This window comes from Cynocephalus volans, chromosome 11, assembly GCF_027409185.1.
Source record: "Cynocephalus volans isolate mCynVol1 chromosome 11, mCynVol1.pri, whole genome shotgun sequence".
Taxonomy (NCBI): domain Eukaryota; kingdom Metazoa; phylum Chordata; class Mammalia; order Dermoptera; family Cynocephalidae; genus Cynocephalus; species Cynocephalus volans.
Window position 1 is genome coordinate 61,308,448 of NC_084470.1, and position 23,648 is coordinate 61,332,095.

Sequence of the window (23,648 nt, forward strand, 5' to 3'; positions counted from 1 at the left end):
GTTTTTTTTTTTTTTTTTTTTTTTTGTGACCGGCACTCAGCCAGTGAGTGCACTGGTCAGTCTTATATAGGATCCGAACCCGCGGCGGGAGCGTCGCCGCGCTGCCGGCGCAGCACTCTACCAAGTGCGCCACGGGCTCGGCCCCTCAATGTGGTTTTGATTTGCATTTACCTGATGCTTAGTGATGTTGGATATTTTTTCATGTGTGTGTCGGTCATTTGTATATCCTCCTTTGAGAAATGCCTTTTTAGCTCCTTTGCCCATTTTTTAATCAGGTTACTTGTTTTTCACTAAGTTGTTTTTTATTTTTATTATTATTATTATTATTATTTATTAAAAGGTGACCAGTAAGGGGATCTTACACCTTGACTTGGTGTTGTCAGCACCATGCTCTCCCAAGTGAGCAAACCGGCCATCCCTATATAGGGATCCGAACCCATGGCCTTGGTGTTATAAGCACCACACTCTCCCAAGTGAGCCAAGGGCCAGCCCCTCACTAAGTTGTTTGAGTTCCTTGTATATTCTGGATATTAATCCCTTGTCAGATGCATAATTTGCAAATATTTTCTGCCATTCTATAGGTTGTCTTTTCACTCTGTTAACTGTTTCTTTTGCTGTGCAGAAGCTTTTTAGTTTGATATAATCCCATTTATTTATTTTTCCTTTTGTTGCCTATGCTTTTGGGGTCTTATTCATAAAGTATTTGCCAAGTCCTACTTCCTGAAGTGTTTCTCATGTTTTCTTTTAATAGTTTATAGTTTTGGGTCTTTAATACATTTTGAGATGATTTTGGTATATGGCAAGAGGTACAGGTCTATTTTTATTCTTCTACATATGGATGTCCAGTTTTCTCAGCAGGAATTATTTAAGAGGCAATCCTTTCCCCAATGTATGTTCCTGTTGCCATTGTCAAATATCAGTTGGCTGTAAGTATGTGAGTTGATTTCTGGGTTCTCTATTCTGTTCCATTGGTCCAAGTGTCTGTTTTGTGCCAGTACCATGCTGTTTTGGTTACTATAGCTTTGTAGTATAATTTGAAGTTGGGTAGTATAATGCCTCTGGCTTTATTTTTTTGCTCAGGATTACTTTCTTTTTGTTTAATTTTTCTTTCTTTATTTCTTTTTTCTCTTTTTTCTTTTTCTTTTTTGTTCATAGTCGTGTCTTATATTCCTTTGTATTTTTGTGGTATCAGTTGTAAAGTCTCCTTTTTCATTTCTGGTTTTATTTATTTGAGTCTTCTCTCTTTTTCTCTTTTAGTCTAACTAAAGGTTTTATCGGTTTTGTTTATCTTTTCAAAAAATGAATTCTTTGTTTCTTTTTCCTTTAGAATTAAAAAAAAAATTTTTGTTTTTGGTGGCTGTCCTGTATGGGAATTCAAACCTGTGACCTTGGTGTTATAAGGCTGCACTCTAACCTACTGAGCTAACCGGCCATCCTTATTTTTTAAAAATTTCTAATTCATTTACTACTGCTCTGGTCTTTGTTATTTCTCTCCTTCTACTGATTTGTGGTTTGGTTTGTTCTTGTTTTCCTAGTTCTTTTAGGTATAATATTAGGTTGTTTATCTGAAGTATTCTTTTTTGTTGTTGTCGTTTTTTTGATGGCTGGCTGTTTCTTCTTTTTTGACGTAAGCATTTATTGCTATAAACTTCCCTCTTAGAACTTCTTTTCTTGTATCCCATAGGTTCTGGTATATTGTGTTTTCATTTTCATTTGTCTTTGCTTTTTTATAATTTTTAACGTGCTTTGGGGTGTTCCTTCTTGGGTTGAATTTTATTGATGACCTCTGAGTTTCCTGTACCTGGATGCTGTTATCTTTCTCCATACTTGGGAAATTTTCAGCCATTATTTTCTTGAATATGCTTTCTACATCTCTTCCTTTTTCCTCTCATTTGGGTATGCCAATTATGTGGAGGTTATTTCACTTGAGGGAGTCCCATATTTGCTGTATTTCTGTTTCCTTTTTTCTTATTCTTTTTGCTCCTTGATTTGTTAATTTCACATGTTTCATCTTCAAGCTCACTGATTCTTTCCTCAGTTTAAGTGTGTGGTTGGAGTTTTCTGTTGAGTTTTTCAGTTCAGATAATGTATTCTTTATTTCAAGAATATTTTTTTTGTTTTGTTTTGTTTTGTTTTTTGTCGTTTTTTCGTGACCGGCACTCAGCCAGTGAGTGCACCGGTCAGTCCTATATAGGATCCGAACCCGCGGCGGGAGCGTCGCCGCGCTGCCAGCGCAGCACTCTACCAACTGCGCCACGGGCTCGGCCCTAAGAATATTTTTTTTTTGATTGATTCAATTCCTCTGTCAAGTTTCTCATTCTGCTCCTGGATTGTTTTCCAGATATCATTTAATTTTCTATCCGTATTTTCTTGTGATTCTCTGACATCCTTAAGAGAGTTATTCTGAATTCTCAGCCAGAATTTCATAAATTCGTTGTTCCTGAGTCCATTGCTTGTGCCATGTTTCCTTTGATGGTGTCATATTTCTCTGTTCTTTCTCTATCTTTGGTGTCTTTATGTTGATATGTGGGCATTTAAGGAGACTGATACCTCTTCTAGGTTTTATAGCTGTTCTTTAGTGCTGTTAGATCTTTACTGGTTTTATATTAGAACTTTGTCTCTGGTCTGTATTTTTTTTTTTTTTTTTTTTCAGTTCCAACACAACTTAAACCTTGCTCTGGAACTAACTCATTGTACTTTTTAATTCCAAAATTCGGGGAACTTCCTGTGTGGACCAGCACTTGAGCCCTGTGGTTGAGATAAATTGGTGTTTGTTGCTGATTCTCTGGGGAAGGGTTTTTGCATGGATCAGATTTTAATTCTTGACCTTTTAATCACTTCTGGGTCTTGTGAAGTCAAATGCACCTGGACTGTGTGGAAATTCTGGTCCAGGACTGAGTCTTTCCAGCCAAGTGCACCCCCTGCAGTTCTATTGCCCTGACCAGTTTCTGTTGAGTGGCCCTGTGCTGAATGGAAGACAGATCAGCTGCCCACACTGTACCCCAGTGTTCCCCTGGTGGGCCAGTTCCCTGCCTCCGCACCCCTCAGTACAGACACTTGTAGGGCAGGCCATGTGGGGGTTCCTCTCAGTGACTCACTGGTCTTTGGGTGCTTTCTTTGGTCAGCTGAGCCTCCTTGCTCCTATGTGGGTCCATGAGAACCCTGTCAGTGTCTTGCTGGTCTGAGGGCTAGTATGATGTGCTCTGAGGCCTTCTTATCTCCTGCAAACTCCAAGCAACTTCACATGAAGGGTTCAGTTGTGGCTTTTGCTGGTTTTTGCTCTGTGCTCATGGGGTGGTCCCTGAAGTGTCAGGGGCTCACAATGGTCCGAGCTGTTTCCTCTCCTGGCTGTGGTTTCTCCCACCTTCACAAACTCTGTGGGTCTCTTCTCCTCTTCCCCCAAGCTCCAGCTGTCCCAGGTTGGTAGTCTTTACATTTTTATAGTTGTAAATTGACCAGTTGTGGAGGAGAGTGATGCTGGGAACTGTCTATTCTGCCATCTTGATGACATCACTTCACCACAGTTTCTTTTTAAACTGGAAATTCGGATGATGCCATTTTTCTGCTTAATTTCCTTCAGTGGCTTCCACTGGGGGCAAATGAGTTGTGGGGAGGATTGTGTGGAGATAGATATGGAGGCCACTTCAGAATTCTGCAGGGGCAAATGGTATAATAGTTATGTCTGCCAGAGATACAGACAGGAAAATGGTGCCAAGTGTCACATTTTTGCCAATTCTTGTAGAGGTCAAAGTTCAGATTCCTTATCAAGGTCCCCAGGACTCTGCAGGGTCAAGATCTGGCCTGTCCACTTCTCATCTCTTGCAGTCCCCCCATTTACCGCCTCCCACAACGTCTAGCCCCATGGAACTGTACTTTTGCATGTGTCATTCCCTCTCCCTGAATGACTTCATCCTTCTCTGCTGAAGGAGTACTCTGTTTGTCTTTTAACACTCAGATCTGTTGCCTCCTCTGGAAAGCCTTTACTAGTCCTTCCAGGCAATATTATTAACTTCTCTGTCCCCCTATGGAACCTTTGTCAGTTTTTCTACCTTTCCACTTCCCACTCTCCCTCCCTTCCTTCCTTCCTTTTTTTTTCTTCTGAAATGTAATTCATATACCACTAAATTCACCTTTTTAAAGTATTCAATTCAGTGGTTTTTAGTATATTCACAAGGTATGTAATCATCACCACTATCTAATTCCAGAATATTTCATTACAACAAAAAGAAACCCATACCCATTAAGCAGTCACTTTCTATTCCCTGCACCTCCCCCCACCAATCCCTTGGTAACAACTAACCTACTTTCTGTTTCTATGGATTTGTCTATTTTGGACATTTCATATAAATGGAATCATATAATATGAGGCCTTTTACAACTGGTTTATTTTCCTTAGCATAATGTTTTCAAGGTTCATCCATGTTGTAGCATGTATTAGTAGTTCATTCCTTTTTATTGTTGACTAATACTCCATTCAACGGATATACTATGTTTTGTTTGTCCATTCATCAGTTGATAGAAGAACCTTAGTCATTTGTATTATTGTTGTATTTATCAGATTGCTAATGGTGTATGTTTAAATATGTGTATCAGTTCACCGGAGGATCCCTGGAGGGCTCCAATCATCACTCTATAACAAGGATCCTCTCATCTGTGTATTTTCAGTGCCTACCAGTGTGGTCAATAGTAGGTGATTAATCAATATTTATTGATGAATCATTTTATCTCTGTTTCCGAGAGCCTGACACTTTCTGCCTGTTTAGTGTTCCTCGGATCCAAGCCATGGTTCCTTGCATGGAATGTCCTCTCTTTTACTCCTCACTTGCCTAATTCTGTCATGCTTCAGGGGTTATCTCAAAGTCTGCCTCCTCCAGGAATCCTTTCAACAGTATCCAAACCTCAAACTCTGTTGCTTCCTTTTCTGAACTCTGTTGCGCTTGGGGTCTCTAATATTCATTAGGCATTTAATAAATGTACTCTTATATTGTCTCCTTAAACTACCTTATTAGTAAACCCACAAATACTAAGATTCCTTTTTGTACCCCCAATACGAAGGTCCTCTAATGTGTAGAGGAATTACATCTAACATTTTACCTTGCTTAAATTCAACTATGCACTTTGCAAAATGGAAGGGGGGGGAATAATTTAAATAGGGAGGTAATTGTTATTTATTTATTTATTTATTTAGCAGTGGTTGGTAAAGTGATCTGAACCCTTGACTTTGGTGTTATAATACCATGCTCTAACCAACTGAGCTAACTGGCCAGTGCTAATAGTGAGGTAATTTAACTCACCATTTCACTCAGTGAGTGGAATACCCACAGGCAGTGGATGCAATCAATCCCATTATAGTTAATATGATTGACAAAACCCATAAATAAAAAATTCTTAAACCTTGACAGAAGAGAAGTTGTTTAGGTGGCTAGGTCAGTGGGTAGTGATGGGTCGGTTAGTATTCTGTAGGAAAAAAGAAGAATTGAGGGTTATAGAAAATTTTTGGCTTACAAAGACATGTTGGAACTCATAAGGAGGAGGGTAGATATGGGGAACTGGAATCTTCATATAATTGCTAGACTGGTTGGAGCGGCAAAACACATGAGGGGTTTAATTTTTGAATATTATACCCTTTTGGAATTAATTTTCTATATATGTATCTATAGGAATGCATACATAAAACTATAGTGTATTTATATGGGCAGTTCAAAAGGCTTTTCAATAATGACTTTGACTATGGATGATCTTTTTACACATGCTGGCTTTAAGCTCCCATGTGAACACTGGCTAAAATGGATCCCCTGTAGTAGACGTCCAAAGAACCTTTGCTGGCAGTATGAGAACTTACGCTTGTTGGTCTCTGGGTGTGGACATGGGTAGGAGCAGCCACAGCCTGAAAAATATGTATGATACTGCTAAGGATGGAGATGAAGCTAAGCTAGATTTTAGCCAGGGAGGATTTGTTCACTGATGGCTTGACTTTACACAGAAAGAATGCATGTATAAAGATAAAATGCTGATTTTATAGTTGTGAGTATAAAGTCATATCTATTTATTACAAAAACAAAACAATAAAGAAAATAGTAACTTTTTTTTGTAAAACCACCACCCAGAGATAAAAATTTTTAACATTTTGCTGCATTTCCTTCTGGTCTTTTTTTTCCTGTTCATATATAAATACTTCCATATGTATAATTTTATTTTTTAAATTGTGATCTAAACGTTAATAAGTTTTTCATGTTTCTTATACAACATTATATATTGTAAAAATAGTCTCAGATCTTCCTGAAGTTTGGTCTAGCAAATATCTATTTTATGTTATTAGAAATGTTCTTCTTCAATAGGTCAGAAGCCTCTTTGACAAGCCATGTTTCATATAGTGGCAGATTTGTTCATGAACTTCATCAGGTCTGTCTTACAAGCTCTGGTTGTGTAAAGTAGAATTCACTGATTAATCTATTTAAGCTATTTAATTAACCTATTTAATTTGGGCTCTCAGCCCAAATTCCTCTACCAGATATTTGTGACCTGGTCTCATCTGCCAGATGGCCTCTGTACACTCTTCATCTACTGATTCTGCAGTGTATATTTCACGTTAAATGTTTAAAAAAAATTTTTTTTTAGATGTTTAGAGAAAGGCTTGTTTTCGTTTTTTCATTTTTTGTTTTCAAAATCTTGTGCCATGGAGGCATCTTAAAGATCAATACCATGTCAAAAGCATGTTGGCAAGTTTTTCTCTCTTGAAAATTCACTTACGCTATTCCATAACTGAAATAGTAAAGAATGTTTTGTGAGGTATACAGCCAGTACATTCCTTAAGAGAAATCAACTGTGTAACAACAGCAGCATCAACAAAATAGTCTATTGAGGTAGAAACTGTTACTCTTTCACATTTAATGTGTCTAATTTTGTCTCCACTGATATTCTTCCCCAGTTTTCTAACCTCACACAAGGAATCTTTTTTTTTTTTTTTTTTTTAAAGATGACGGGTAAGAGGATCTTACCCCTTGACTTGGTGTTGTCAGCTCCACGCTCTCCCAAGTGAGCTAACTGGCCATGCCTATATAGGGATCCGAACCCATGGCCTTGGTGTTATCCGCTACACACTCTCCCAAGTGAGCCACAGACCGGCCCATCACATGAGGAATCTTGAATCTCAATGTGGGTAGGGTGTTTGACTCTTACTGCTTCCATAAATCTTTCCTCTGACTTAACATGGAGAGTATTTATGTCCCATATAGCTTAAATTTAGTAACTTTGGTGTCTTACACTTGGTAATTCTTTGCCTGTCCTGACTGCTTCACATCTGAACTGATACATTCCAGAACCCTTTTGCTTCCCTTCTTGACTATGGATGGGCCTTTCTGTGTGGATTATTCTGGCTCTTTCTGAGTTCTTCTCTTCTCTACTGTTTGATTCACTCATTGTTTTTAGAATTGGTTTATCTAATTTTGTCTGGGAGAAATGCCTGTTTTCTGGGCTTGGAGCCAATTTTTTACTGAACTTTTGGGTAAAACTGTATGCCAGCTGCTGCTCCAGATGAGTTCTCTGAAACCAGTTTTATTTGTTTAGGAATCATATAGCACATGTTATGGTGGAAGATGTTACATGCATATTGGAATTAAAAACAGGCTCTCCCTAAATGGAACGTTGGTTGCCTATGTGAGAGCCAACATACTGATGTGTACTGGGCAGTCTCAGCTACAGGGACTTCGAAATGAGCTGGAGCCATGGTAAGGCTATACAGTGTTTTCATAAGAGACTGTAAAATATGTTTTACATCTATGTCGGATTTATTTCTTTTGTGCTAAGTTATTGATTGCTTATTATGTTACTGGGTTATATGCTGTGTGAATCCTCACAGCACCTGAGGTGTAGGTGTCATTACCCCAGTTGTACAGATGAGGTGAAGCTAAGTAATTTGCTTCAGTTAAGTGTTGCCATTAAACCAGGTCTATCTGACACCAAGGAGCTCCCGTCCTGTGATACACCTACCACCTCTTCAGAGGTGCTGATAGTAAAAGCTGAGATATGTGTGGCCTCTGGTCTTCACCTGGGCTGGTGTCCAAGGAGGAGATGGCAGCAGTACCCTAGGCCCTGGTTAGGGAAACCTGGGAAAGAAACCTCTGTGTCTTTTACTCCTTCATTGAGCTTTGAATAACAATACTCCATTAGCCTGGTTTATTTTACCACCTAAATAGTTCTCAAATCTGGCCTTTCATCTGGCTTTTTAACTGGTCTTCTATCTTCTATCCCCTCTTATTCCATCTTCCACATTTCTTCCAGCAAATTTTTCTTCTGGACCATGTTTTGAATACTTCCAGTGTGCTAAATTCTGAGCCATGGGTCCTCATAGTACAATTTATATTTATATTTATTCACTACTTGATCCTCTTAAGAAACCTTGAAGGTAGGGGATACCATCATTTTACAAGGGAGGAAGCTGTAGTCCAGAGAGACTAAGTAACTTGCCCAATGTCACATAGCAAAATGAGCCAGGAATTTTTTTTTTTTCCAGCTTGAGACTGTGTCACATGTACTTTTAAACAGCATTGTAGGGCCGAGCCCGTGGCGCACTTGGTAGAGTGCTGCGCTGGGAGCGCGGCGACGCTCCCGCCGCGGGTTCGGATCCTATATAGGGCTGACCGGTGCACTCACTGGCTGAGTGCTGGTCACGAAAAAACGACAAAAAAAAAAAAAATAAAAAATAAAAAAAAATAAACAGCATTGTATGTTGCCGAGTGATCTTTATAAAAGACAGATCTGATCATGTCATTCTGCTCTTCCTTGATGGGTAAAATCCAGTCTCCTTATCAGGTATTTAGGGTGCTCCATGACCTTGGCCCTGTTACTTCTCCAGGCTCATTTTCTATTCTTCTCTTATACTTCCTAATACAAACTTTGTGGATTTCCTTAAACACATTCTGCTCTTTCTTGTCTTGAATCATTGTCATGAAGTTCCCTATCTTTGAACTCTTCCTCAGTCACCTCCAGTCAATATCTCTGTATTCTCTCTGACTCCCTGGACGTTACCTAACTCTGTCCAGTTCTTTCTTCAAAATTCACTTTGGTCCTCACTCCTCTTAATGCTTTTCTCCTTTCCTGAGTTGACCTCACCTGTGTATCTTTGTGTCCCCTGTGGATGATAGTTGTTTAATAAGTCTTTGTTGAGGGCTGGCCAATTAGCTCAGTTGGTAAGAGTGTGGTGTTAATAACACCAACGTCAAGATCCCTGTACCAGCCAGCCACCAAAAAATAAATAAATAAGTCTTTGTTGAGCTGAACAGAATTTTTGGAGATGTGACTCTCTAGAAGCAGACATTCCAGAGACCACCAAATCTTCCACAGTGGTGAACTGTTTTGTTAATTTAAACAACTTGGAGTAAGTAAGGGTTAATTTCTGACCTGTAGGATATAAACCTATTTTTAAGAAGAGGACCTTAAGTTTTTCAGATTTTGGTACCTGGATATGTTAGATATATCTTTGTATATCTTCCTCTTCCTTTTTAAAATTGGACCTCCGTTGCTAGTCAGTATTCTTTTTTTTTTTTGGCAGCTGGCAGGTATAGGGATTGAACCCTGGACCTTGGTGTTAACAACACCACACTCTAACTGAGCTAACTGGCCAACCCCTCAGTGTTCTTCTTTGACTAGTATCCTAGGAGTCTATATCCTTTAAATATGGCTTTGGTTTTATATGGTGTAACAGCTTTCCAAGTACTGGTTCTCATTCATTCATCCATTCTACTCTTTCTCTGAATATTCAAAGAACATCCTAATCCAAGACCTCAGAGTCTCTTTATGTCAGGGTACGGAGAATGTGCATTTTATTAAAAGAACCTCCTTCCTGGTTTGTATGCTGTGGTTTTCCCTCCAGTGTGTTTATCAAAAATCATCAGGGTCAAGAGTTAGAACGTAGTAATACCATAGCATTTGCTATATCATTTTGCTGAAAAGGGCTTATTCCTTTTTTTTTTTTTTTTTTAAACTCTTTTCTGTATGTATTTGGTAGTACATTTAGTGCGTTTTAACTGAGTGTTGACTCTTACCCAGCACTGGGAAAGCCCAGGTGTGAGAATATTAGTTATTAGGTGATAGAGTATCAGCTTGTCCTCCACAGATCATGATTCCTTTCCTTTCACTGAAGTTCCTCTTACATAATTCTCCAAACATGCTGTGGTTATTTCTAAATCTTTCTTAAAAATCTTTTACTTCCTGTCAAATATAGAGGCAGCCCAGAGGAGGACAAATTTTGGAAAGCAAAATTAAATAATTGTCTCAGTTACTGGTGGGCTTTCTGGGGTTTTGAGTCTGCCAGCTGTAGCATCTTTCTTTCTTTTATTTTTTTTGGCAACTGGCCAGTACAGGGATTGAACCCTGGACCTTGGTGTTATCAGCACCATACGCTAACCAACTCAGCCAAGTAGCCTGCCTATAGCATCTTTATCCTGGTGTTAATGGCTTGTATAGATAGAAGCCTTCTGATGTGTTTGAGGCTGCTGCCAGGGCTGGTAAGGCTTCAGGAAATCAATAGGCCAGGGGTATCTTCTCCAAAGCAGTGAAGCAAGTTGTCTTTGCCTTACACAGGAATACAAGGAATGCTTCATTCTGGGCCACAGTTAGCAGAATGCATTAGGTTTGGAGCCCTCCTTTAGATGTAACTGAAGATATGAGGTTTGTTATATAGGATGCCTAATCACATGTATACATATGGTGAGAAGTTAGGAATGGAGGAACTGGATAAGAGGTATAAGAGGAGCTCTCGGAGACTGCTCTTTCCTTTAGCCTTCTGAAAAAGGCTAGTTAGTATTATTAGGATTCAGCAAAGCATGGGTATTAGCTTCTTGGCTAAACCTGATATACCCTGTTGAAGAAACTACTTCAAATGTGATACAATAGGGGAATAAAAGAGTTAAAAGAGGACAGTCACAGCTTTGTAGGAGCATGTAGTGCACATTATTTATATGTTTGTAATAGGATACTGTTAAGCAACAGGTTTTCATTGGAGGATTATGTGTTTGATTCTTTTCTACAAGTCCAAATGAGGGAAGCCTTATTTCTTCCCATTTTGTTGTTGACAGTGGAGAGTAGGCGATTCCTGAAGTTAGTGTCTGGAGCTGAGATTAGAACAAAGAGGCCTACAGATCAAATAAGAATTCTTAACTCTTATAAAATGGCAAAACCTTTTGTAACATGGGTAGATGTAAGAGTTATCAATGGAACGAATCTTTGCAGCAATATGTCTTTAAAAAATAAAATTTAACTTTAGCTTGCCTTTATTTTAAATGTATTATTTAGTACATTAATAAAGGATAACATGTTACCATATCACACACACACAAAAAAGCACAAAGAGGCCTTTTCACTCCTGTATACTACTCAGTCTAATTGCTAGTCCTCTGATGCTGAGAAGCGTGAATGAGTTGCCAGAATTGAGCATCAGGAACATACCATATAGTTATTGTTGCTATTGTAAGTAGTATTTTTTAAAATTATACTTTCTTTCTTTTTTTTTTTTTTTAAAGATGACCGGTAAGGGGATCTTAACCCTTGACTTGGTGTTGTCAGCACCACGCTTACCCAGTGAGTGAACCAGCCATCCCTAAACGGGATCCGAACCTGTGGCGTTGGTGTTATCAGTACCACATTCTCCCAAGTGAGCCACGGGCTGGCCTCTGTATTGATCTTTTATCCAACCGCCTTACTGAGCTCACCTGAATTTCTAATAGTTTGCCTTTAGATCTTCTGCATTGAAATAATGTGATTCCTGACTTGACAATTTTCTTTTTTTCTTTTAGTCCTTTTACCTTTTTTTCCCCCACCTTACTTGGTTAGAATCTGTAATGTGATGTTGATAGAAACACTGATAGCATACAACCTCGTCTTGTTCCTGAATTTAAAGGGTATGCTCATACTAGGTGTGGTGGTGGTTTCTGGTAGACCTCCTTTATCTGGTAAAAGAAGTTTTCTTCTAGTTTGCTAAGAGTATGTTTGCTTTTGTAATCACAAATGGGTTTAGAATTTTATCAAAGCCTTTTCTGCATCATTTGAGATAGTTATGTAGTTTATCTCCTTTAATCTGGTAATTCTATTATCAGAAGACTTTAGGAGTCTGACCCTGTTGGCTCTTGCATTTGTTTGGTTACTCCCTCATGTGTTAGTACTTTTGGATTGTGCATTCATATTCAGCAAGGCTGTATCTGTGGGAATATCTTTTTTGGCCTGAGGTATGTCCCAGAGATGTTTTGCATTTGCTTCTAGGCAGCCACTTGAGTTTTGGTTAACTTCTTGGATCATGTAGATGTGTAGCGAGTGCTCAAACCTCAAACTGGTTGGTGGGCCGACTGATGATTTCAGATTCCCATTGTATACCTTTTTTCCCTCTTCTAACCTAGGTTGACACAAGTTTTTATGTTGTCTTCTGTGTTGGTGGGCAGAATTTTTTCTACTCCACTCTTTCATTAGAGTATAGCTCTTCAAAGTCCTGGCTCTATGTAGATGTCACAGTCTCTCCTTTTTAGCTTCTTTGAGCTCAAGGCATTGTCTTTTATCTTTTATTTTTTCCCCCAAGATTGGCATCTTCCCCTTCCTCCAGAACTGCTGCAGTGTCAGCTCTCAAGTGTATTGGTCTGCATTTTCAGTTTGCTTTTCATTCTTGGTCCTTGGGGATTTCTATTACCTTTTTGTGAGCACAGCTGTGCATTTAAGAAGAATGCTTATTAGAATTTTATCCACCTTTCTAGGTGTTTTGCAGTGGGAGAGTTTGCAAAGTTGTTGTCTGCCAAGGTGCCAAGTAGGAAGTCCTTCAACTTGTTAGATGTGCATTTTTCATTGTGTTGCTGTCTTGTTGGTTTCCACCAGTTATTTAAGTACTCCCTCTAGTACTTTTATAAAAATTTCTTTTACAGATTATTTTACAGGCTTTTGCTACAGAAGTGGAATCAGTGGGAAAAGTATAAAATGACACACTTAATCTTGGTTTGTGTTAATTCTTTTTTTTTTTTCTTTTGGGCTGGCCAGTACAGGGATCTGAACCCTTGACTTTGGTGTTCTTGACATTGTGCTCTAACCAACTGACCTAACAGTAGTCCCTGTTTTTTGTCTTTAGTTAATGGTAGAGGTGATGAGATTTTGGAAATGGCTGTGATATGGGGTGTTTAGTAGTTTTTCACTTAGTATGACTGAGTGGCAGCCTCAGTACTGGGTTTATAATGCTCTGCAGCTGTTATCATTGACTTAGCTGGGCCTTTTGTTCAGCATCACTGTTATGTAACAGTGAGTTGCAGTTCTCATTCTTATGTGCTGTGGTGAGCAGGAGTGAGGATTAGCTCCTCATCCTGCCCTTTTTATATCATTCACTCCCCTTCCCGTTTTTTTTTTTTTTTTAAAGTTGACCGGTAAGGGAATCTCAACCCTTGGCTTGGTGTTGTCAGCACCATGCTCAGCCAGTGAGCTAACCGGCCATCCCTATATAGGATCTGAACCTGTGGCCTTGGTGTTAGCAGCACTGCACTCTCCCGAGTGAGCCATGGGCCAGCCCCCCTTCCCTTTTTTGTACAGACATTTTTATTTTCACTGTAGTGCTGTGGAAACGTTTACTTGAAAATAGGTCACAAGAATGTTTAATGACTATGTGTTGCCTGACTGACCAGAAGATTGGAACTTCGTTAACCTTTTGGCTCAAGTGCAGGCCTAGAGTCCCTGTCCTTGAGGTTTGGCAGTTGTCTCTAGGTTTTCCAACTATTCTTTGCTCACAGTCCACTAGATTGTCTTAGGCAGTGGTTGCCAACTATTGTAGGTTGGCATGGTGCTGTAGGTTAAATGTGTACCCCAAAAGTTCATGTATTGAAAACTTGACCCTCATTGTAATAGTGTTAAGAGGGTCGGAAATTCAATTTTGGTGTTTGAAAGGCAGGGCCTTTTTGAGGTGATTAGATTTTGAGGACTGTGCCCTCATGGATGGATTGACCCATTCATGGAGTAATGGGCACGGTTTTGATGGCTTTATAAGGAGAGCGAGTGAGAAGGTTAGCTTTCTCTTGCTTAGCCCATTCTCACCATGTGACACCTGGTTGCCACAGGACCCTGTAGAGTTTCCACCTAGAAGAAGGCCTTCACCAGATGTGTTCCCTTGACCTTGGATTTCCCAGCCTCCAAAACTGTGAGAAAGAAATTTCATTTCTTTATAAATTATCCAGGTTCAAGTATTCTGTTATAAGTAACAGAAATGGACTAATACACATAATTTGTGCTGATGAGCAGAGGTTTGGGTTTAATTTCAGGGCACTGCCTTGCCCTGTTTAGAGAGGGACATGAAGCCCCAGATGGTACTGTTTAGTGCAATTAGTGAGGAAAATGCATCGTAAATTTCCTGGTGGGGCAATAGTGCTATCTTTCATTTTTGTATTAGGGATATATTTTATGTTATGGTTAGATTTGATTTGGTGTTTGGTATTTATTCGGATGGTGGAGACTTCTTTGGTGGCCAAAAATGACATTTTGTTGATTCTTTCTGTTTTGGAGTCAGATAGTCTTACCGCTTCTTGTTCTACATACGAGTTTTGTTCTTTGAAGCATGTGCTTGTACCACCCCTACAGTGCCCGGCACAGTGTCTTTATAAAGAAAGTGCCTAGGCTTTGGATTGAATAAATTGCTAGCCTTTCCGTCTTTCCCTCTGATCATTTTTGTCCTCCAAAATAACTGTCAGACACTTTTTTCTCAGGCTTTTAGTTCATCCCAGCTTTTGTCCTTTGTCCCCTCTACCATGACAATAAGGTCCTTGTGTGAATTATTTTGGTCTCCGTACTTCCCATTTGGTGTAATGAAGTTTGGCCTTGTCTCCATGGAATAGCCTCTTTATTTGAATAATGGGGGTATGTGCACAAATAGGCCGTGTTCTAGTCTTTGATAGATGGCCCTTCCTCCCAAGGGTTAACATCCATTGTTTTCCACTTACAGAAATAGTGTTTTCCTGCAGGTCCTCATAAAATCTGTAGCCTGGGTTTTGTCCAGACTTCATATGCTTTTCCCCAGAGAAGTTATAGGAGTATTAGTTTGAAGGAAGCCTTTTTCTACTTTACTATATGGGCTTTAGGTCAGGTGTGCACTTTCTTTCCCACTAATCTTTGCTAATATTCAGATGTCACTGTTTTCTTCAGTATTTATTTCATGTTAGACGAGAGAGAGACTTATAGGGCAAGTTTACATAAACAATTGATCGGTTCAAAGTGGTGTGAATCTTAAACTATCTTATTTCTACAGTGCTGAAGTGTGTGTGTGCACGCACATGTGTGTGCATGTGTGTGTGCATAAGAGCCTAAGACAGAACTGGGCACAGGTTAGAATAACCTTAGCCATAAAGTGATAGTAAGACATGTAATCTATCTAGATTCTCATTAGAATACTATTCAGAATAGGGCCACATCTACACAAAGAGGGAAGGCAAATTGGTGAGTTCAATTTCAACCTGCTTGTGGGGTGCCATTTGTTTATGACATTCGTTGATCATGCCTAGAGCCTTCTAGAGATAGACCAAGTGAGATTTTGCCTCAGAGATGATGGTTCCAGTCCTGGTGGGCTCAGTAGAAGAGGGAAAGCAACCCAACACTTAAAAACAGGACATCCTGTCTGTGTGTGGGGATGCTAGGAGATCTAATTAATTAGCCTTTTTTAACCCTAAGTCATTGTATCTTAAAGGAAAGGGAGTTTGTTACTAATTTGTAACTAATTAACTATAGAGAATGGTCAGTTAGGTAATATTTCAAATCTGTACTTTGAAATAAAATATTTTTGTACTTGTTAAGTGTTTAAATCTTTAGAGAACTAGGAACATAAAAATTTATTCTCTTCCTTGCTAATGGTCTTTTAGAAAGTTATTTACTTATTTTTCCCACTAAATACTTTATTAAGTATTTCCTAAGGACATTCTTTTACGTAACCACAGACCAATTCTTAAAATCGGGATATTTAATATTGATACAATACAATTATGTAATCCACAGTCTAGTGTATTTTCAGTTGCATCGATTGTCCCCAGTACTGGCCTTTATAAATTATTTTCTCCCTCAGGTCCAGCATCTAACCCAGGATCACATTTAGTTTCCTCTAATCTGAAACAGTCTTGGAGGATTATTTTATTTTATTATTATTTTTTGTGTGTGTGTGTGACCGGTAAGGTGATCGTAACCCTCAGCTTGGTGTCGCCAGCACCGTGCTCAGCCAGTGAGCGCACCGGCCATCCCTATATAGGATCTGAACCTGCGGCGGGAGCACCGCTGCGCTCACCAGCTCTGCACTCTCCCGAGTGAGCCACGGTTTCGGCCCGAGGATTATTTTACATATGCGCTGAGGTGTACCCAGTCAGTCCCAGGGGCCTTGTCTTGTACTTCTCATTCTGATCTTGACTTCCTCTTGGCATTCTGTGGAAAGTTGGTGCCACCTTGAGAGGAAAGGGCTTGTGTTTGAATAGAACTCATTTGTGTAATTTGATTCTTCAACATTTTAGTAGCTACTAATAGATTTGGAAGCCTAAGAGGATATGTAGGCCAAGGGAGGGGAGGTATCTAATAAACTGGTGATAGTTACTGTATATGTATTTTGAACTGCTTAGATCACTAATGATTTTCATTTGTTCAGCTAGTTTTCTCCTAATTCTCATAATCAGTTTTTATTATCCATTAGCTATATAGAAACCAGTGCATCTGAAACAGATTTGGTTAATCTGGGGTTCTTTTCTTCCTATGTGAATTGAGGGGGTGGAATCCACTATAGATTTCCATTTCCAAACACTCTGTACCATTTATTTGTTTGTTTATTTTTGGTGGCTGCCTGGTACAGGGTTCAAACCCTAGACCTTGGAAACCCCTGTACCATTTAATTATTAATGTAATTCAACTAGAAATGTGGCATTTAGTAGTTTAAAGGTGTATTTTACCTGTTGCGTTGATGTAAATTCTACAATTTCTTTTTTCTCATGGGAAGTCAAGAAATGGATCTTCAAACTTTGTCTTGCACTTTGCAGATATAAACTTTTCGCTGTGATTTGCCACTTAAATCACTGTGGCACTGGATTTCCAACACCAACAACCACTTCTCCAAACAGCAACTGGTGCTACCAATGCCAACAACTAATTCTTTGGTTCTCTGGACACCAACTTGATGTTCAACAATTCAGCTTAATTCTGACACTAACAACCTGGAGTTAGAGCAGATCCTACAGGTTAAGAGCTCAGACCCTACAGCATTGCCCCCACTTCAGTGAGCAGTCTCAAATCTGAGGCCACCTGTAACTTCTGACTGACTGTCTATAAATAGGGCATTCCCATGACCCACTCCTCATGTTTGATAATTTGCTAGAATGGCTCACAGAACTCAGGAACACACTTAAGTTTACCCATTTACTATAAAGGATACAATTCAGTAACAGCCAAATGGAAGAGATACATAGGGCAAGGTATTGGGGATGGGGAGCACAGAGCTTCTATGCCCTTGCCTGGTGCGCCATCCTCCCAGCACTTTCATGTGTTTGCCAACTTGGAAGCTCTCTGAATCTCATTGTTCAAGAGTTTTTACAGAGCTCAATCTCAAACTCCCTACCTCCACTTTCCAGAGTTCAGTGGGTGGAGCTGATAGTTCTACCCTTTAGTCACTTGGTCTTTCTGGTGACCAGATCCATCCAAAGGCTCTCTAGGAGCCCTATCCTCAGTCACTTTATTAGCCTAAAGCATGGTGTGATCAAAAGGGCATCCTTATAAATAATAAAAGATACTCCTATTACCAGGAAATTCCAGGGATTTAGGAGCTCTGTCCCAAAAACCAGGGACAAAGACCAAATATATTTTTGTCTTGTACCACAAGCACCATAAGGGGTCTGCAGCTAACATTACCATTCATTTTAGAACAGTGAAATGCAGAGCCAGGAGAGTTTACCTGTGTCTTTGAGGAATAAAGTGCACAGAGTGCCCAAGTCACTGGCAAAGTCAAAGTAAAAAACTTGAATAACCATGTAAACATAGTAATATTAGTATGTTTTTTCTGTAGAATATTTTGAAAATATGAGAGTACATATCACAAAATAGTCATCCATTAAAACTTTTATTTGTAGTAGATATGAACTAAGGAATAACTGCACTATGTAAACAACCTGTGTACCTTGTAGATTGTAACTATTTTAAAAAGAATTTGTAATTGAAAATCTAAAGTGATCAGCATAAATTCAAACTCAGTAGTTATTATCTGTATTATAAAAGGATTCATGTAGGGTCTCTGCCACAGTCTTATTTAGAAGAGATTTGATTTGTTGGGATGCTACTTGTACAAAACTTTCGAGGATCATGTCTGGTGGGTAGTTTGACTATATACAGAGAATTTTCACCACTGACCATAGTGAATGTTTGCAGGGCTGTGAAGGACAAACCACCCGCTCTGTGCACAGCTTGTATTTGTCTGGATTTGAAAGCACTCAGGCTGAGCTCCATGGCTCTGTGATAATTAGAGCTCTTAGGAAATGGATGAACCTCAGAGGGCTTGTGCTTTGGGAAGAGACTGGTGACGGGGAGTGGAGGTAGTGGTGATGGGGGAGTTGGAAGGATGATTTAGCAGATCAACCCAATCTGCTTTTAGGCTGATCTGCACTCAGGGTTGACTTAGGCTCAGGGAAACCTGGGGAAAGTGGACTCTCCATGTCCTTGCTATATGGACCCTTTTCTCTGTAATCTCCGTCTTAAGAAGTTAGAGCTGGGCAGGAAGAGATACAGGTCTCACGAGTTGAATGGTACCATATTTAGCTAGAATTGCTCTCATTCTTAGCTCATTCCCATATTCAGAGATCTTACTTTTTTCCCCTTTTCACCACCCCCATATTATACTGATATATTTTAATGTGTATGTGTATGTGTGTGAATTTTTCAGAGCCCAGGTTTCTTTCTTTCTTTCTTTCTTTCTTTTTTTTTTGATGCTCAAATCAGGATACTTAGTATATTCAATATTACACGATGTAATCATTTTTGTGGCCTTTTACAGAGCCCAGGTTTCTAGGTAGAGCAATACCTGTGTCACACAGGATTCTTGTAGCTCAAACTGTCATCTCTGCTTCAGTTCATATCTTACGAACCCAATTGTTCTCACTCTCCTCCCCCTACCTTTTTTCCCCCCTGCTGGCCATGATTCTGTAGAGAATAAAATGAATCTTTCAGTTGCTCCCCTTGAAGTGGCCTTCCAGAGCTTTAGTCTTTATTCAGAACTGGGAATGACCCTTTATTCAGGCCTGGGACTGACCCTATAGGGATGTGCTCAATGACTTCTTGGATGAAGAACCCAAGCTGGGGGCTGGGAGGGTATGGGGGCAGGGAGAGACACAGAGAACCTCAGCTCTTGATCATTTTACTGTATTTTATTTTATTTATTTTTGGCAGCTGGCCAGTATGGGAAATATTATTTATTTTTATTTTATTATTATTTTTGGCGGCTAGCCAGTACAGGGATCAAGTCCTGGATCTTGGTGTTAGCAGCATCACGCTCTAACCAACTAAGTGTACTGGCCATCCCCCTTGGCCTTTTTAAATGGGTGTGGATAGCAGAGATTCAGAGGTAAACGTAAAAATATGACTTTGCAAGTGTAGTATTAATTTCAGTCACTGAGAAAGTTTGCCTTTGATGGCTAATTACATTTATTATAAAATAACCTGTATATATCATTTGTACATCAGATTAATCTTATAGTTTTTTATTTGAATATAGTGTGGAACAGTTTAAATATTTTATTTTATTTGGTAAATTGCTTATTAACATTTTTTTTTTTTTTTTTGTCTTTTTCGTGACCGGCACTCAGCCAGTGAGTGCACTGGCCATTCCTATATAGGATCCGAACCTGCGGCGGGAGCGTCTCCGTGCTCCCAGCGAGTGCGCCACGGGCTCGGCCCGCTTATTAACATTTTTAAAATGCCAATTTCTCTTTCTTTGTGAAACTTGAAAATTTGATGGAAGAGACCACAGATCTTAGAGACTTGTAGTCTTAGAACAGCAGTTCTCAGACTTTTTGGTTTTAGGACCCTTTTATACATTTAAAAATTATTGAGGACCCCAAGGAGCTTCTGTTTGTGTGGGTTATGTTTACCAATATTTGCTATATTAGAAATTAAAATTGATAAATTATAAAAGTTGATTAAAAAATAAACTCGTATGTTAACAAATAACATTTTTAATGGAAAATAACTATTTTTCTTCACTCTCAAGATTGCTGTGAGGGTTGGACTGGGATTGACTGTAGGTTTCTTCATAATCATAGCCTCCTTTTAGCAAACCCAATATTTTAAATATAGACATATTAACCTGCTTAGGGGTTGAATATTTGCTGTTCAGAGTGATTCTCTTTAGAGTTCCTTTGAAATAGCTGGTTCTCTAGTTTCCTTAAAATAGAACTTGATTCCCAGAATTTGCTTTGTAGGAGCATAGGTCCTCATTAAGGTGCAGCACACCCATAATCATTCTGCTAGTTTCTCTGCACATTAGAGGCAGAGCCCCTCTTCACTGGAGATTGAAGCAGTGTTTCACATGGAATGAGAAGCAAATGGGAGAGATGCATTTTTTTTCTTATCAACTTTTCCCCTCATGTTCTCTACTAAGAGCTAAGTTCTTGAATCAGGGCTGCCTTGCCTGTGAACTGGAAAGCTGTGACCACATGGAGGTATCTGTGAGTGTGTGTGTGTGTGTCCCCTTAGAGACAGAACGTAATTGACTATGCTGCTGCTCCCAAGACCAGCTTTCCCTCTGCCATTTTCCCTTCGTTGCCTTTTGGAAGGAAATCAGTAACAGCAAAACCTACCCCTTAAGTAGTTGCTATGGTTCTGAAGAGCTGGGAAGAGAGACCATTGTAAAAGAAATTTGTAAAGAAATTTACAAATCTGTAAAGAAATTTAGTGGCCTGTGGAAGGGAGGGAAAGAGAAAAACCAAATTTGATGAGACTTAAGAACTCCATCACTTTTCAGTCTCTTCTCTGTTATGGGTGTCTGATGGCTTGGGCACTATTTTAAAATGTCCTCTCTTTTTAAATCATTTTGAGAAGGAGGCTGGTTCAATGTCTCATATTCTAACAGTATGTGTTTTTGCTGGATGTTTGATGTTTGCTTCTTTCAGGAGCTTGGGACTGAGGTTGTTTTGAAGATATTTGTTAACTGGGGATATATAGAAGTCTTTTCCTTGTTACTGCTTACTTCTAAGGGATTGTCATTCCACCACCACAGAATTTCTTCTCTAGAATGATAGGCATTTGGATTGCCTAAAGGTACCTGTTAATTAAAAATTGTTCTCTAAAAGCTACTCCTTAATCAGCCAAGCACACTGCAAGGAAAACACTCTTATTTCAAGCAATCTAGGGTGAAACAGAGGGGTTATGCTGATTACAAACATTGACTTCCAAACACAGAGTAGTCGCTAATGATTTATCATATACTAATGTTCAGAAATAAATTCCAGTATAAATGTTAAGAAATAAATTTCACTTCCAAAGCTGCTGATACTTATTTGATTTACTACATCCTTTCTAAACCCTGCTAAATGAACCAAAGATACAGGATAGTCATTCCTGCAGATTTGGAATCTGCCTAGTCACTTAAGTGAATAGTAGCTCAGCATTAGTTATATTAATTTGCATTTGTGGCTCAACTTTCTTCCCTGTCCATTAATGCACTTTAGAGTTTTTTTTTTTTTCTTCTTGTTGTTTTTAGCAGCTGGCTGGTGTGGGGATCTGAACCCTTGATATTGAGGTTCCAAGGCTGCGCTGTAACCAACTGAGCTAACTGGCCAGCCCTGCGGATGTTTTTGGAAGTGAATTATTAATGCACAAATTTAAATTTTATTGCAAAATCATTTCACAGGTGTTCTTTGCCTTAGTTGTCTTGAGAGGCTAAGTATGTGACTCAGCTAGATACATACACTTTCTATTCCTGTTATTTTTAACTCTGAGGAGTCCTAAACTTAAGTTCTAGTTTCTAAAACTCTAAAGGATCCAATTGGCTTCATTTCTTTTTTTTCTTGTTTCTATTCAGGAGAAGATAGGAATTCTGTTTCAAATTTTGTCTTAACATTAATGAGAGATTTCAGTTCTGGAATAGTTTTTGTGTTGAATAATTAGAGACTTGTGGTTCAGTTTTTATTTTGGGAGGTGGGAGGAACTTGAGGATAACCTGGTTGTTGATAAGGTTGTCTGCAGCAGTTTGTCTTACAAAAGATTGTTTACCTTGTTCCTTCTCTCTCCCCCAATGTTATTTTGAAAAATTTGAAATATACAGAAGAATGAAGAGAATTGGTCAGTGAATCTGCAAGTTAAAATTCTGCTATATTTACTTTATCATACACTCATAGGGAAGTTTGAGATTTGGGTATGCTTAGCATGCCTTGCTTAGAAAAGCTACAGGAAATTCATAGTCAGCATTTTTTTCTTTGAAAGATTTGTGCTCCTAAGTGAAACCCTTGGTGATTCTGATGCCTCCTGTCCTCCTTCCAGGACCCCTGCAGTGGACCATGAGTCGGTAATGCCCACTGAAGACCTCTGGGAGCCATGTCAGACGAATCTGCCTCAGGGAGCGATCCAGACCTGGACCCGGATGTGGAGCTGGAGGATGCGGAAGAGGAGGAGGAGGAGGAGGAGATGGCAGTGGAGGAGCATGATAGGGATGATGAGGAAGACCTGCTGGATGGTAAGTGGCTCTAGTGAGTGACAGAGCTTGCCTTGTCTTTTCTTCTAAAGGAATTTATCCTGGGAGAACATGGTGTTTCCAGTTGGATTTTGTAGGTCATCCATAGTGAGAAGTCAGAGACTGAGATCTCAGCAACAATGAACTCAGATGCTCATTCCCAGGAAATGGATTGTTGTTCCTCCACATAAGTCTTGTTTTAGTGCTGGAAGAAACTTTTGCATTTAGCTCATCTTTGATAGATGTGCAGACTCAGGTCCAGAGATTTGAGTGGAGCATGTTTGCCCCAGTTATGGAGGATCAACGGCAGAGTCCCTGTGGTGAGACTTTGCAGTCTGAGGGCCATGGACCCTTCAGGTAGGCATGGGGGTAACCGTGAGTCATCTGTGAGTTTTCTGCTCATAATTCTGCTTGTGTGTACTTGAGGGAATCATCTGAGGAGAGATTCTCAGACAGGTTCACAACTACAGAAAGCTTACTGCATCTCCTGCAGTGCTCTTCTGCCTCCTGGCACTTCTGGCAACTATAAACTGCTCCTACTGGGAGGGGACTGCATCTCTGGAACTGGTAGGTCCCCTTTACGCTCTGCTATTTGATTTGCTCAGCTCATTCCTTCCTTTGCCCCCAACTTCTTGAAGTGCCATTGGACTTTTTTGTTAGTCTAATACTATGTCACCTGGCCAGCCACAGGGCTTCTCAATTAATTGCAGCCATTCATGGCATAGGTTTAGTTGTTTGTAAGCATCTTACTGACTAAAGAATAGGACTTTTGTCTGTTTGTAACATACACCCTAGTGGTACTGCACATTGCATTAGATCCTCATTGCTTGGACCAGAAGGAGGCTAGGAAAAAGCACTTTTGCCATTCTTGCAGATTCCAGGAGGTTGAGCATCAATCTGCTTTCTTCACTGATGTTATTGTCTTCTATTCTCATTCATTCTAACAACTGCCATATGGTTC

General features: G+C 39.5%; 1 protein-coding gene across 2 annotated transcripts in view; it reads left to right on the forward strand.

The window, feature by feature from the left end:
- Positions 1–23,648, forward strand: part of RAD54L2 (RAD54 like 2) — a 100,473-nt gene that overhangs the window by 13,930 nt on the left and 62,895 nt on the right. For both annotated transcript variants that reach the window (XM_063114048.1, XM_063114049.1), the window contains one exon: positions 22,498–22,690. In XM_063114048.1, the coding sequence (XP_062970118.1) occupies positions 22,552–22,690 (139 nt within the window). In that variant the 5' untranslated portion in view covers positions 22,498–22,551. The remainder of the gene's footprint in view (positions 1–22,497; positions 22,691–23,648) is intronic.